The 17,355-nt window shown below is 34.2% G+C and overlaps 1 protein-coding gene across 1 annotated transcript in view; it reads left to right on the top strand.

Moving 5' to 3' along the window:
- TRPC4 (transient receptor potential cation channel subfamily C member 4) overlaps positions 1-8,982 on the top strand; it is a 278,282-nt gene extending 269,300 nt beyond the window's left edge. The window contains exons 10-12 of the mRNA XM_001368047.5: positions 4,413-4,454; positions 4,584-4,673; positions 7,436-8,982. Of these exons, the coding sequence (XP_001368084.1) occupies positions 4,413-4,454; positions 4,584-4,673; positions 7,436-8,152 (849 nt within the window). The 3' untranslated portion in view covers positions 8,153-8,982. The remainder of the gene's footprint in view (positions 1-4,412; positions 4,455-4,583; positions 4,674-7,435) is intronic.
- The last annotated feature ends 8,373 nt before the right edge of the window (positions 8,983-17,355 follow it).

The following is a 17,355-nucleotide window of genomic DNA, read 5'->3' as shown; positions in this document are numbered from 1 at the left end:
CCTAGCATATAGCAAATTTTATATAAATTAATTATTATGGTTATCACTATATATATTAGTGCATATACACTTTATATATTAATATAAATATAATATATAATGTAATATAAATATTACATAAAAATTATTACATATAATATGACATATGCTAGGTGCTGGGGACACAAAATACAAGACTATCTCTGTTCCCTAGGAGCTTACATTTGACTCAGGGGGACATCATATCATAAAAAATACTATACATATAAGAGCAAAAATTGAGAGGTAAGTCAGTTTTAAAAATTAGTGAGATCAAGGAAGATTTCACAGAAGAGACAACTGAGTAGTTCAGCCTAGAAGGAGGACAAGGACTCTAAAAGGCAAAGATGAGGAAGAAATTAATTCCAGGAGTAATAATCCATAAGAAGCTTAGCAAAATGGCTACCAGTCCAGAAAACCTCCTTAACAGTATTATTTTATGCTTTAAAATATGGTGATGACAAAATTCTTGACACAGAAAGTATTCTTGCTTCTCATCAAGTCCATCACTCCATCTCTAGGCAGGCTTGCATTTAACCTTCTCAGGCTGATTAAAAATTTTTAAAGAATTTCAAGGAAGGAAAATATAGAAATGAATCTATGCCAGCAAAAGGTAATTCTTGATAGGCCTCCCTGAAGTAAGTTTCCCTGCACTTAATAATAGAAGTTAATATTACATAAGGCATTTTTAAGGTTTTCAAAGCACTTTATATATCAAATTAGAAAATAATTATAGTATTTAGCGCAGTGCTGGCACAAAGTAAGAACTACATAAATGTTAGCTATTTTCAATATTTGTTGTTGTTGTTCAGTCTTTTCAGGCATTTCTGACTCTTCTTGATCACATTTGGGGTTTTTCCTGGCAAACACGCTGCAATTGTTTGTTATTTTCATTTCCAGCTAATTTTGCAGACAAGGAACCTGAAGCAAACATGGTTAAGAGACATGCCCAGAGTCATATAGCTAGAAAGCATGAGGTTGTATTTGAACTCGGGAAGAAGAGTCTTCCTGCCTTGAGACCAAGCATGCCATCTGCTGTGCCACCTACCTGCCCAGATTAGCAATAGCATTATTAACTATGATTATTCATGAGACGTAGATGATAATATTATCCCCTAGAAAGTGGGGCTGAGAGGTTAAGTAATATGCCTTGGCATACAACTTACAAATATCAAAGGGAAGATTTAAATTTTGGTCTTGTTAAGTATAAATTCAGTGTTCTATCCACTAAAGCAAGCTGAACCATAATCTTACTAAGGAAGCCAACATGAACATTGCTCAAATTCAAATTGTTCGGTGTGGATTCTGCCTATAAAGACAGTAAATATCTTATTATCTTTCACAATCATGTTTCTTCTTTGCCAGTTAGCCAATCAACAAGCATTTATTGTTTATGATGTACCAGGCACTATACTGAGTAGTGAGGAAGCAAATACAAGCAAGGAGTTTACTGGAGAAAAATCATGCAGTAGAGTGAAGCTATAAAGGGGAGAAGGGAATTGGGACAGGGAATAGGGTTTCTGGATTCTCTGAATCCAGAGAATAGGGAATGGTCTGGTTCTAGGAAGAACTCGCCAGTGGGAGAAGAAGCCCGGAGAAGCTGAAGGATGAAAAAGGTTCAGTTCAGAGATTCTGGGCAGCTGAAGATGCAAGGAGAGAAGGTAGGGCTGGCTAAGTAGAATCATAAGCACTGAGATGGCTAGAAACTGGTGCAATCACTCAGTAACAGAAATGAGGAGGAAGCCACAAAGATGAGTCATTGGAAAAATTCGTGGAGAGTGGGATGGTCCTTTGTGAAAATCCAGGAAAGACTGAGGAGCAGTCAGACAGGTAGAAGGAGAAGAACCAGGAAAGCTTAAAATCATGAAAACCTACAAAGAAGTGAATATCCAGGAAAAGGGAATCACTGAGAGTGTCAGAGGCTGCACAGAGGTCAAGAAGGATGAAGACTGAGAAAAGGTCATTGGATTCACCATATTGGTTATCCCTGCAAAATGCATTAATATATATATATTTAATTTATTTTCAATGTTTTTAGACTTCTTAAGCACCTTATCTATTCTTTCTGAAAAAAGTTCCCACCATAGTTCATCAGATCAATAGCATGGGGATCTTTTATCATTCCATTTTACTAGTTTATCACCTCCTTTTAATGTCTACACACTAAGCCGGGGTTCTTAACATTTTACTTGTGTCATGGACCCCTCTGGCAGGGTGGTGAAGCTCACGGACCTCTTCCCATAATAATGTTTGTTACCTAATTCACAATGGAAGGTAATGCTAATTTTTCATGAAAGCTTAGTGAAAATAAAAATGAGGTGGTTTTTTTTTTTCCCTATCCAAATTCTCAGACCCTTTGGCAACTTTCATCTAGATTAACCATCCACATTTTTCCTTTAAGTGACCAAGCTTGACCAGGTCCTTCTGGCAAAAAGGTGAAAAAGTTGCTGTAACAACCAAATATGAAGTTATAAGGCTAAGGTAGAAATAATTTTAAATGCCATGGTAAATCTGGCTCTTAAGAGAAGCAAATAAAATAGATTTTAATAATTAAAATGTTAATAAAATGCTTTGAAAATGTGTCTGAGAGTTTAGCCATTCTTATGATCCCTCCCCCATTTATATTATTCACAAATAGCAATAAATCCCCAAGCCTGGAGTCAGAAAACCTCATCTTTATGGATTCAAATCTGCCTTAGATATTTACTAGCTGTGTGACCCTGGACAAGTCATTAAATCTTGTTTGCCTCGGTTTCCTCATCTGTAAAATGAGCTAGAATAGGAAATGGCACCCCATTCCAGTATCTTTGCCAAAAAAAAAAGCCTAACTGGGGTGACAAAGAGTAGGACACAACTGAACAACAACAACGTAAACACATACACATATACATATAGATATATATGTGCACATATATTTATGTATATATAATCTATATATGGAGATAGACACATATACATATGCATATATATTTTTTCTCATCGTTGGTATGTACACTCCTTGAAGCAAGAGATTGTTTTTGTGTTTCTTTGTATCTCCGACACTTTGCATAGTAAAATGCTTATGAATTAATTGAAAATTATTTGCACGAATGGTGTCTTAACATTAATAGTGTTTGGTATAAAATTAGAGTCACTGAATTTAAACTTAAGTTGACTTCTGTACATCTGAAAGGATAAAGTCTTTTGCCTTTTCCCACTAAGTTCTATCGCATATGGCATTACTAATGGTCTAGAGTTGATGCTGGGCCATCTCATTAAGTGTCCGATACCTCCATCTGGTGGTTCAACTTTAAATATTAGCTCAAATTGGTTCTGATTTTATGTAGGTCTTGTAGAAGTTATCATCTTTAAAAATTCAGTTTGAGACTCCTCCGGGTTTTAAGTACTGTAATCACATTAAAAAATATCCATAAATTTCATGAGAAATTGAATGTTGTTCAAAATAATTAGTGGCTTTCACTCACTTACATGCATTTAGCAAGCCAGATCCTGTCCCATCTGTTCTTTATACTAATCATCCTGAATCACAAATGCATTTTTCATGGCCGGCGAATGGAGAATCATATCCAGTCATTCCACTTAAGGGAATAAATATGAGAATTACAAATACTTTGCTGAAGGATGAATCCACAATTATCTGTGTGCATATCTCTTCCTAGAATTGTATTTTACCTGCTTTCATGGCTCTACTATGAGGAAGAATTAAAAAGAAATCCTGGCTAAAATCAACATTCCTTATCCTATGAGGAAAATATATTAGATGGTTATTGATCAGATACAAATGTATATTCAGAATATTTAAGATAAAAATTATTTTGTTTTTTTATGATTTGTTTCTTAAAGTATCATCTCTTTAATTGTTGTTTTTTTTTTAATAAGCATAGCAACCTTACCTCAATCTTTAGGTATAATCTCCCTCCTACATTATGATAGCTATTGTCCAATTCCTTTAGTTAAGGTAAAGTTACCATTATCATTATGATTCTTACGCAGTTAACTGTTTTTTAAATGTCTGTCATCAGACCTTTCCCATATATGGCATGGTTTTCTACCCTTTTGATTACTTGGGCTTTTTTCCAATATCTGGCTTTCTTTTTGTTTTTGTGAAAAGAATAAGTGTTTACTTCTTTCTGTCATCTTTGAGCAGTTATTTTTTATCATCTGTTAGACAAACAATTCCCCTTTTATTTTCCTTTGCTTCTAATATTTAAAAAACTTTATTTAACAATCTAAAATTTAAAGATTTTTTTCCATTTTCTATTCATACTTTCATTTATATCTCATTACTATATTGATGCTTATGTTCCTTTACTATTTATTATTCCTATGAGTCCTTTTATAATTATTTTAGAGACACTACTTAACAAGTAAACAAATGTCTCTTTCCTTTTCAGAGGCGGGCAGCTGATAATTTAAGAAGACACCATCAGTACCAGGTGAGTTCCTTACTATAACTGGATGCTAATTTAAGAGTTTACAATTTTTTTTAAATTTCCAATGGGGACTTATTACAGAAACTACAAGTGGATATTTAGCATTAATGCTGTTGTTATCAAATATCTTAGGAAGTTATGAGGAACTTGGTGAAGAGATATGTTGCAGCAATGATTAGAGATGCTAAAACTGAAGAAGGTCTGACAGAGGAAAATTTTAAGGTAATTATTTCTATGTTCACTATTGCAAGAGAATCTGAATTCTTTTAGTTACTGGATAAAACACGTCTTAACTTTCATAAAAGAACCAGAAACACAACGAAATCCCATGTAACCCAGCAGCCTTGAATGTCGTCATATTTTTAAATGGAAAAGTGCCAAAATAAAAAATACTTTTACATCCTGCATTCCATCTATTGCCACTCCTCACTATACTTAGAATACTCACAATATGGAGGACCTGATAGGATTATGATCTGTCTTAACTCAGGTAAAACACCAAGACTTTTATTTTCCACCAAAACTCAATTTTATTTTTTCAGACTTGAAATGTCATTCAGTACACAATTGAGTCCTTTCCTTAAGCACCTTGTGAGTGCTTAATAAATGTTTGTTGATTGATTGATTGATTATAAAGCACTGTACAGTAGTACTGTACTGTACTTTAGTAGTCTCTGGACTCCTTGAAGAAGAATGAATAGGGAGCCTTGGAAGAAGTTTCATGAAACAAATTCAGATAAAACGTAGGTATAATGAACAAACATTTATTAAAGAATTACTGACAAAAAGAAAAAAAAGTCCCATCCTAGTGTGGGAAAATAGGTCATGGAAATAATAGCAAGTAAAAATTTATGAGTCATGAGAAAGATGTTTGCTTAACTGAAACAGAGAATCTGACATAAGATATACTGGGATGTGTAATGCATTCAGTAGGCAGTTAGTCAATGAATAGAAGGCCTTATAGCATGAGCAGAAGTTAATAATAGAATGTAGGGGGCAAATTAAAGATAGAAATTAAAGTCTCTTTCAGGGTAATAAACCTGGGACCAGAAAAATAAAAACTAATTTTAATGGCAAATTGACAAGGATGGGAGCTAAAACACATTTTTAGATATAATTTGTTTTAAATATATAAATGAATATTCCTTCTACAAAGATTTAAAATATTTTGAGAAATTATGAGCTTGCAAGTTATTTAATAAGAAATTAACAGTGAACATCAAGGCTTTGGAACCTCCTATATATGGGGGCAATATGTACACAGGATATTCTGGCAAGGAGGGGAAGAAAGAAAAGGAATGACTATAATCCCCAAATAATCCTTTGTTCCAAGTACTTGATAAGCTTCTCGTATTTTTTTTCCTAAAGCAGAGCAATAATCATACATCTTCTTAATTTCAGAATCATAAGCCCATAAATGTTGGGAAAGGGGAGAGCCTTTAGAGATTAAATAACCAAGCATCTTCATTTTACAGATTAGAAGAATGGAGACATGGGAAGATAAATTGACCTACTAGTTCTCAAACCATTTTCACAAAGGTCATACAGTTAGCACAAAACTACACACCTGAATTGAGAAGTCCAGGAATTTCTAAACATTACAAAGTTATAATAGTAGATAAAAGTGGGAGTCAAGAAGTCCTGAATTCAAATTTTGCCTTGGGTACTTACCAACTATGTTACAATGGGCAGCCCCCATTTTCTCATATATGAAATGCAGATGATAATACAACCTTCAGTAATAATACAATGATCAAATGAGATACTGTATATAAATCCTTATAGCCTTTGAAAGCCTAAATATTTTGTACATAACAGTAATAGTCTTCTTTTCCATCCCCCTTTCCCCTATTCCCTGATGATCAGATGTTTTGCATTCTACCCCTTCCCCTAGAGTTCTTCAATACCCTAAAGAAGCTTTGTGGGTATCTAGTCTCTACCACTGGCTCAAGTTCTCAATTACCTTGTCCCCTCAATTTCAGGGGTCCCCTGCACTCCAATTCCATTTAATCGATTCACTTATACATAGGAATATTTATTTTAAAGGTATAACAAAAATAAACATCCAACTGTTCCTCCCAACCCTTCCAGAATATGATTCTCCCCATTACCTTACTACAAAGTGCCTTGCTAAGCAGGCATCTTGGCACCAGGCTTCCCTGGTAGTGTAGCTTCAAGATCCAATATGGAGGTTAGCTAGTTGGCTCAATGCATAGAGAGTCAGGCCTGGAAACAAGAAGTATTGAGTTCAAAATTGGCATGAGATACTTCCTGACTGTGTATCCCTGGGCAAGTCACTTAATCCCCAATTGCCTACCCTTGGAACCAAAACTTAGTATTGATGCTGAGATAGAAGAATAGATTTTAAATTTAAAAAAATCAGTCCAGAATCTTAGGCTCTAAAGTCTAGGTGACTTGAATTTCCAAGCCTAGTGATTCCATCCCTTGTACCTAGAACTAAAAAGAAAAAAAGAAACATACCATAACCTCAATCCTGATTTTCTTGGGGTTTCAGAGCCTAAAGGGAAGGGAAAGGCGACTCTTTCTTGCCCAGACTGTTGTATGATGCCCCTACTGTGAATGAATGAGACACTACTAGAAATAGAGGGTCACCAAACCAGTCAGACAGTTTTAAGGATGTAGGTAGTTTTGAGGATGCAGCAATAAAAGGGGCTTGTTCCTATCTATGTGGTAGGCCAACTCAAGATGTCTTCTCCCTAAAGCTGGTCTAGCACATCTTCTCTATGGATGTCTCACATCTCAGATGTTCTAGGCATATTGCCTCAGTCCTATTGCATATATAAATGTCAGTGATGATTGCTAGAATATCAGATTTCGGCAAAAATAGCATCTAACTTTCTGACAATGGATATAAACAAGTCAATCTTAATTGTAAAATGAATTCACATTATTCCTCATGTTTATTCATATAAATCTGAAATTAAATCTGCATATTCCCTCTTTTCTCCTTTCAACAATTTTAGGAGCTAAAGCAAGATATTTCAAGCTTTCGTTTTGAAGTCCTGGGATTGCTGAAAGGAAGCAAGCTTGCCTCTTTACGATCTTCAAAAATCATGAAGGAGCCTCCATTGGAGGCTGAGGAGAAGAGTGACAGTGAAGGGAGCGACAAGACAAAGAAAAAGAATTTCAGCCTCTTTGATATCACTAGCATGATTCATCCAAGGTCAGCAGCCATTGCTTCAGAAAGACATAACGTGAGCAATGGTGCTGCCCTCATGGTTCATGAAACCCCCAAAGAGAAGCAGAAGAAAGTGAACTTTGTGGCAGATGTCAAACACTTTGGGCTGTTTCATAAACGCTCGAAACCACACTCTGCAGAGGCAAGCGCCAACCAGATCTTCTCGGTTTCAGAGGAAGTTTCCCGACAACAGGCTGATGAAGAATTTGGAAAACATTTTCAACTGGAAGCAAGAGGACTGGCCACCAAAGGTGAACGGAGTGTTGCAGGACTCAGTGAACCATGTGTGTTATCAGACACAAAAAGAAGGAACAGAGAGACTTTGAATTTACCTTTTGGGGAGAGCCTTTGTCCCTTGGAATCAGAGAAGTTGGTGGTAGAGGACACTGTGCCCATAATACCAAAGGACATGCATGCTAAGGAAGAGGCCAGTGCTAAAGACTGTGAATTAAAAATCACAGAGACAGTGATACACGAAGACTATGTAACAACAAGATTGTGATAGCCAAAGGAGAAAGAGCATACAAATATATGTGTATATACATTTTTTGCTAAGTGGTTGGGTTGGGGTGTTTAAAATCTGTATTCTCAAATGCTTTTACTTGATAGCATTTATCTGTGTCACATTATCTTGTAACATGACTAAGTATGCAAAGGCAATAGAACATCTTTCTGTTTTGTAGCTGCTTTTGCTTTCACAATTTGTTTTACGTTTTTCAATAAATTAAAGCATCTTGTATTCTTGTACTGTTGTAATAATCTGCAGACACTTTTTAATCTTTCTTTTTAGCTAAACAAATTCATTGGCTCAAATATGGGAACTGATTCCATTGATACTTATTTTATGTGCAAAAATAATAACATAAAAACAATCTACCTTTTAGTTTCTTCAAGATGATTACTTATCATGACCTTTTCCCCAAATCCAGAGGTTTGAGTTACAATTTCAAACTTAAATGTTCAAGGTTGTAAGCATAAATATGTATGACTAACATTTTCTAAAACTTTTCCGTGAGTTATTTAATTTTTAAATAATCTTTCATTTCTTTGTTATGATTATTTTGAAAATATTTCTTCATGGACAACTTTTCACATTTAATTTACAGAATCCTTGGGTTTTGCCAATGTTTTCTTTCAATAAGTAAAAGAAATGTGTGTGCCTTGAGGATATCTTAATGACTCTTTCAAAAGATTCAATCAGAAAAACAGCTACCAGTCCAAGAAATTGTTTTATTTTTCTTATGCTACCTATGTAATTTTCAAAATCTTGTATATGTGGCTTGTTGGAGAATAACTAACTAATAAAAATAATTTTTCCTGAAACCTAGAAAAGAATGATATTCTGTTAGAAATATTTTCTGCTTCATATTTAAATTTATTTGATACACAGGAGTGAACAAGAACTTTTTATAAAGTTAATTTTTCAAACACAGTTTTCTAGGGCTTTTGTCTACCAATACAAAATACAAATTCAGAATTTAAACTAAATGGAAATTAACATTTTATGGAAATTTTTAGGAATTTAAAGGCTACTGGCTCAGGTTTTCAAGGCCACAATCATTTTATGCAATGAATTTAGACACAGTCAAAAATCAAGCATTTAAAATTAAATAAGCAAAATTATTTATTTGAAATTAATGTTTCAAAATTAAGCTATATTTCCATTTTGTAATTAGTGACTGAATTCCAGTCATTTAAGAAATATCTTCATTGTTTATTTTAAAGGAGTCAAAGAACCATGCATTATTTTCTCCTCTCCTACCCCCCTTTTCCAGATTGTTTTTATAATCTGCTTTCAAGGTGGTTTCCTCATACTAACTCATGTATTTAGATAGCCAGTAAAGTGCACATAGTCTCTGTTCCACAAAATGCAATGCTTTCATTTGCCTTTTTTCTCAATACAGATGTTTCCTTCAATTCTACATTGCCTATCTTGCTTTTGACTCCTTAATCCAGGCATGGAAATGAGTTTATTTAATGATAATTTGCAATGATAAATTGAAAAAGTACTTGAATAACTACTTCCATTTTATTTAGGTGAATCAGTTCATAGTGTGGAGCTTTTTGTGTACTGATACTATAAAAGCTAATTGGAAAGGAATTTGAAATTCAGTTTTTGAATATCATCTAGATCATGTATGTGTGTCCTCCATGAAGGCAGACATCTACTAACTTAAAAATATATTTTTTAAGTGATATATTTTATTTGATTAGGACAGATATTCAACCCATTTACTCCCCTATAATACTGGGGGGAAAGTCAATCAAAGCATATTACTTCATAACAGTTTTCTACTTATTAACAAAAACGAAAACTTTAATTCTTTGGCAACATCATACATTGTGTTTGATTTTAATTTTGGCATGTTTTTGTATTGTGTTCATTTTATATTGCTGTTGCTGTTGTAATACTCTTTTGTTTCTGCTTTTTTTTACTCTGTATCTTTCACATAAACCTTTTTACATTTCTCTGAATTCTTAACAAATCAGATTCATTGGGACAACTAGGCAGCACAATGGATAGAGTGCTAGATTTGGAGTCAGAAAGATTTATCCTTGTGAGTTCAAATCTGGCCTCAAACCTTTCCTAGCTTTGTAACCCTGGGCAAGTCACCTCACTCTGTCTGTCTCCATTTTCTCATCTGTAAAATGAGCTGGAAAAATGATAAACCAATCCAGTATTTCTGCTAAGAAAAATCCAAATGAGGTCACAAAGAGTAGTACACAATTGAAAGTGATTCAACAACAAAAATTAGTCATTATGTTTCAGTACTGTATAATTTTACTCTTGTTTATTGTTGTTCAATTTTTTCAGGCATATTCAACTTTCCATGGCCCTATTTGGGGTTTTATTGACAAAGATATGGGATTGGTTTACCATTTTCTTCACCAACTCATTTTACAGATGAGGAAAGTAAGTGTCTGCAGCCAGACTGGAAATCACAAAGATCAGTCTTTCTGACCTTAGGCTAGGCACTCCTTCCATTGTGCCACTTAACTGCCCCACCAAACAAAAACAATTATTCCATTGTCTTCATACACTATAGCTTGACCTTAATGATAACTGAAAAAAATGGCATATGTAGATAATGAGATACTCTTGCATCTCAAAGAATGAAAAATGTGAAAAATGCAGATAAACATACAAATTGATCAGTCAACAAACATTTATTAAGCCCTTCATGTGTGTCCAGTATTGTGAGAAAAGAAAGGGGGGGGGGGTGTCATGGTCCAGTGTAGAATAGCTATGAAGGCTAACTTCATGTCTCAGAAGCTAAATTATAATATCTTACCTCTGATATATGTTGTTTTAATGGCCCTGGGCTAGTCATTTAACCTCAAAGCAGCCCCAAGATACCCTAAGACTTTTGGAACAAATCACAAACTACACTAGTTGCAGGAATTTCTTCATCAAGTTAGAGGGGCTGGGGATACAAGAAAATAATGAAAGGCACAGAAAACTGAGCTATAACTGTGAACTTTAGGAGAGAAATTGATTTGGCTTTGTTCTCTTTCTCATCTTCAAGTCTATATATGTTTCTACCTGGGTTCTTTTTAGACAATAAAGCCTACAACTAAATCTCTTTAGTTTATATATACATAAATACATACATACATACATATATATATATATATATATAGTGAAGATTGGATTTTAGCTATCTCCTGATTGTAAAAATGAAGATACTTAGCTCTTTTATTATAGTGAAGCTAGAATTGTAAGCTACAATCTATTTTTAGATTTTAACTACAAAAGGTGTTAAGTAACTACAAAAGGTGAATTAACCACAAAAAGATGTTAAGTAACTACAAAAGATAAAATCTAACCAAAGAAGATGAGAACTAAAGAATGGACAGTCCTGGTTAAAAGCGTCTGCTGTGATTGGTAGACGTGACAATTTAGAGGAGGTGACACAAGAGAAAAAGGTCTTTAAATAGAGGGAAAAAAAGACTGAAGAGAGTGAATCACCAAACTTGGAGTGAAGGATCAGTCACTCAGAGCTGAAGGGAAGATGGACATTTGGATTCAGACATTCAGATGGAGTTGGACTGGAGGAACTGGACCCCTGGAGGAACTCGTGCAGGAGACCTCAGACTGCTTTCATTTAGATGGTCATTGTTGGTGATTGAAAGGCTGACTTAGTGACCCCATCTTTCTGGAGGTGTGAAGCCTCCAGGAAAGGCCCAGCTTCTTGAGACTCTCTTCCCCTTGACTGGTACTTAGAATTTCTAACTGATAGAAGAAGTCAGAATTTTCTCTCTCTCTTTCATTCCTTAATATCTTCCTTCTATTGTAAATATTGTAAATAAACTACCATAAATTCCCTGTGAATTAATTACTAATTAATATATTATTCAGAGTCCAACCACAATTTAGATTATACAAATTATATATATATATATACATATATATGTATATATATATGTATATATATATATATATCTTTAGATTATATGAGTCTTACACCCAACATGAATCAGATCCAATGATAAAAAATCATTAATAATTCTTGAGGTCCATCCAGCAACCTCTCTGAAGACCAGGGTTGCCCACCCAGGTGTGGCATCATGTTCAGATAAATGAGATGAGACACACCATGCATTCAGCCCACGTACACAGGCATTACACACAGTGCTCTGCTATGGTATCATGTTATGTTTATTATATAGGTTTTTGGTATACACACACACACACACACACGCATAATCAATTCTCTATGTATATGACATTCTACCGTTTGATTGGATATTATCAAATCACCTAAACACTCTTGTGATGTTACTACAACAAAGAGTTCTGTGATCATTTGCTAGGTTTCTACACACTCTGTGATAGATATGATTAATGTGAATAAAGCCATTCAGAGGTTAGTACCCCTTGACCTGCTGAGAGGATCATTGTGCTTTTGGTCAGCTTTCACTATCCATCACAATTGCTTGGGAGATGAATAACAAAACATATTTGTATCTAGGTGTGAGGACTTTAGGCAGACCAATTTTGGGGGTTTCCTCAATTTACAAGTTCTGTTTTTCTTGTGTTACTTTGAGATACTTAGCAATGCTGTTTGGCTTCTGTTCCAATGAATTCATTCAAGTGTCATAACTGTAGGACAAGATTCATTATGTAGTAGGGCCTTGGAGCATATCTTATGCTAGAGAAAGGAGGGGTCATAGGCAGTAGTCTTTGGGCTTTTATTCTGTAATTGCAATCTTTTTGGGGTAATAACCTAGGGGGCTTAAAGTAGGCTATATATTTATTGATTCTATAAGTATTTGCTCTCATGTTATTTCTCCTGTATTGGGGAGAGAATAATAATCATAACAAGTCCACTAGTGGGGAAAATTTGGGGAAAGAAGTAACAAAGGGGGATCATCAGGGGGCCCTCATTCTGGGGTCTGCTTTGCTGACCTTCCTTCCTCAGACTGTGACCTTGTCAAATGGTTGGGGGTATGATGGCCTCCGGCAGATAACAAATTAAAATCTGTGAAAAGAGCAAAGTACCAATTTAGACATCACCAACCATAATCTGTGGCCCTTTAGCATCATTTATCCCATGATTTTACAACCTGCCAAAGTGTTATAAAAGAAAGAAGTTTTCTTTCCTTCCTTTTGAAAACTCATAATATAGATGAATTGAAGGTGTAATATTTCTCAAATGGTGGCAAAGTTTTGGGAAAAATCAGTTTTGTCTTGGGAAACAAATGTTCATCACTTAAACGGGTATAATAATTGCACTTGCACCCCAGGGTTGTGATGATCTAATGAGATAATCTTTCTGGAATACTTTGAAAGTCTTAAAGTACTATATAAATACTAGCTATCATTATTCATTTGACATGATATATATATATATATATATATTCATAAAAATGTATTTTAACAAAATATTATTTGTACATTGTTAGAGTAATCATTAGATTTTAGGAAAGGCAAAGGGTATAAGATAAATATTAATAGATAAATTTATGCATTTTAAGTCAGTCTTATACATCAAATTTACTTAAAGTAGAATTCATCTCTAGTGATTGACATTTGAGATGCTGAAAAAGCACACTCTATATCCTGATGGATCTAAAAAATGACCACAGATGCTTTGATAGTTGAACAGGGCAAGGAATGTGTATTATGCAGCAATGTACAATGGATCTCTGGATAACAATTATTTTTTAATTTTCTCAAGTAAATGTGTCCAAAGATCATAAAGAATCAACCATGACCAAAACTTAGCATATTGCATAAATATTCATATAGTTCCTGTCATATGTTGGTTGTCTCTCGAACCGAGGATGACGATTGTCTTTATGCGTTTTTGTGCACAAAGACACCTGTGCATGAAGATTTAAGTGGAAAAGTTGATGCACAGAGACAGTCCCACTCTCTCGGCGTTGGAAGCCTGGGTCCATTGGCACGAAAAATCGTTACACCTGGAGACCTCCTCAGCTGCATTGGATGGCCATGTTGTCTTTTGTGCTCCATCACGCCTTAAGCACTCCACAGTGCCTTTCTGCATTGCCATCTCAGCCGTTAATATTAAGATTTCTGTTTGTCTTTTTACTAGGTAAGGCTGATATTTCAGCTCCAATGAAAATATCATGCTCACCAGTAATAGATTATATTATAGAAGCTCAGTCATAGAATACAAATTTTTTAGAAAATAAAGAGTCCTCAGTGACCCTTTAGTTTTCCTCTTCCTAAAATATCATGCTGTCTATATTATACACTACCAGGCAAGTGGTCATTTGGCTTTTGTTTGAAAACCACACAAATAAAAGGAATGGATCTTCCAAGGCAAATTATTCCATCTTTGGATAGTACTAATAAGTCAATGTCTTTTCCACAGAAGAGTCTTTCAAAAACTTGAATACTACTATTATGTCTCCCCTAAGTCTTCTCCAGATTAAACATTCCTAATTAATTCAAATTATCCTCATATGGAATGAGTTCAAGGTCCTTTGACATTGTGGTTGCCTTCTTCTATAGACTCCAGTTTATCCAGGTCCTAAATGGTGACACCCAGAATTAAATATAATATGCCAGATTTTATCTGATTATGGAAGAATATTCTAAATCTATTACCTCCTTTTATCTTGATCTGTACCTCTTAATTTCAGCCTTTCATAAACCTCCCCCTTTCTACCTTTTTGGTCTTATACCTTACTCCCCACCAGGTACTCTTCAATCTAGTGACCCAGGCTTCCAGGCTATTCCATGAACAAGACACCCCACCTCTCAGCTCCAGTCATTTTCTCTGGCTGTTCCCTCTACCTAAAACATTGTGCCCCCTCAGCTTCATCAAGAGATGACTTCCTTTAAATCCAGCTAAAATTCCATCTTTTACTGGAATTGTTCCCAAACACCTCTTACTTTTGGCACCTTTCTTTTGTTAATTATTTTCTATTTATCTGTTATATATGTTTGTGTACTTTTGTTTGCTTATTGTCTCCCCTATTACATTGTAAGTTCCTTGAGGACGGATACTGTCTTTTCAATACAGTGCCTGGAACATAGTAGAGTCTTGATAAATTTTTATTGACTGAAGAATGCAGAACAGCTATAAACTTTCTGGTCTCACTCTGCAGCCAAAGATTGAATTAGATTTTTAAATGAAATATTTTCTCTAGCCCTACCTTTCCTATCTTTTATTTGTGAAACTAATTTTTAAAAATTTTTCCTATGTCTTTAATTTTATTTTTATGTAATCTATTTGATTTTGCTCTGCATTCTAAATCATATGTCAATAAACTATGGACAATGGGCAGAATCTGGCCCTATCTGTTGAGGTAGTCCCTTATGTTAAAGGTCGCTTTTATGTATTTAAATACAAGAGATATGAACCAAGACATATTGTTTATTGGTCTATATTATAAGCCCGTGTTGGCAAACCTATGACACATGTGCCAGAGGGGGCTGCTCATCTCCCCCTCTCCACTGTGCCTGAAGACATTTCTCTCATTACCCACTCCTCTGCCCAGAAACACAATGGGAGTGCTTCCTCTCCCCTCTGCCTGCATTAAGGGGATGGCTCACATGCAGCATGAGGGTTGCACTTTGGACATTCAGTCTCAAAAAGATTTGTCATCATTGTTCTAAGCTATTTTATTTTTTAGATTTTAACTTTGTAGCTCAATGTGTTAATTTCTCTTTAAAACATGCAAATTGGATAAGCATACCACCTGTGCCTTTATCTAAGCCTTTCATAAAGATGTTGTATATCTAAGAAAAAGGCACAGATAACTGGGACACTCAACTTTTCTTTCCAAATTGAAGATGCTCTGCTAATAACATAACTGTATTTGACCAATCATCAATTCTAAATTGTATAACATAGTCTTATTCAAAATGCTCAAATCAAGAAAATAAGAAATAGAGATCTCTAAAGTAACCAAACTGAATAAAAAGAAATTGAGAGCACTCTAGATGAACTAACAAAAAAGTGCTAAGGGAAAAAGGTATTTCAGTCCAAATGAATTTACAACTTATTTCAAGTAAATGTATTAAGAAAAAAATTATAATTATCCTATAAATACTATTAGCAAAAAATTAAAAAGAAAGTGTTCTACTGAACTCCTATTATGAGACAAATATATTCACAATATCCAACACCTGAAAGTAAGAAACAGAATTACAAACTAGTTTCATTAATGAATATTAATTCAAATTTCTTTTTTTTACTTTTAAACATTATTTTATTTGGTCATTTTCAAACATTATTCATTGGAAACAAAAATCAGTTTCTTTTCTTCTCCCCCCCCCATCCCTCCCATAGCTGATGCCCGATTCCACTGGGTATCACTTGTGTCCTTGATCCAATTCAAATTTCTAAATACAACTTTAACATAGAAAAAGCAAGGAAATATTTTAAAATCCTTTTTATGACCATGTTCAATTTATTATGATGAGGCAAGGATTTTAAAAATTAAAAAATTAGCATGGTTAACTATTGTTTTTCACCAGACTTATGATTTCTTCAATCTATAACTCCCAATAAGGAACTTCCACTACCAAAGTCTGTCTAAAAATTACAAACCTAGAAAATACACAAGGGAACTGATAAGTGAAAATGACTTGCCCTGGTTCACATAGTCAATATGTATCAGAAGTGAGACTTAGACCCAGTTCATGCAGATAATGAAGTCAAATTTATATACACTATGTCTTTCAATTATTCATGTTCATTGTTTTATTAAGACATAGAAAAAAGTCTTTGACAAAATACAATGTTCTTTTATTTTGTTTAAAGCAAATCTCTACCTAAAAAGAACCCTAGGAATTTTCCCTTCATTCTACTTTTATTGTTTACATAGTACTAGAATTGCTAGCTAAGAAAATGGAAAGAAATTAGAAAAATAAACATTGGGAAAGAGAAAACAAAAATATTCTTGCTTTTGAGAAGACCTGATGTTTACTTAGATAATCCCAGAGAATCAGTGAAGGAAATAATGGATTTTGCAATACCTTTGTTAAATTAGAATAGAAAATACATCTTAAAAAATCATTAGCTAAAGAAATATAATAAAGAGAAAAGTTTTATTCAAAATAATCTCATGATCTGTAAAATACCAAAAATGAGCTACTAGAACCTTCTCAAGACATACATATTTTTAAATAAGAACACTACTTTAAAAAATAAAGGAAAATTTAAATAAGTGTAGAGATTTAACACCATTCCAATAAAAATTATCTTCGTGCTAAATTCTCATATT

Source organism: Monodelphis domestica, chromosome 4, assembly GCF_027887165.1.
Source record: "Monodelphis domestica isolate mMonDom1 chromosome 4, mMonDom1.pri, whole genome shotgun sequence".
NCBI lineage: Eukaryota > Metazoa > Chordata > Mammalia > Didelphimorphia > Didelphidae > Monodelphis > Monodelphis domestica.
The sequence above is the reverse complement of the archived record's forward strand: the minus strand, read 5'-3'. Positions and strand labels throughout refer to the sequence as shown.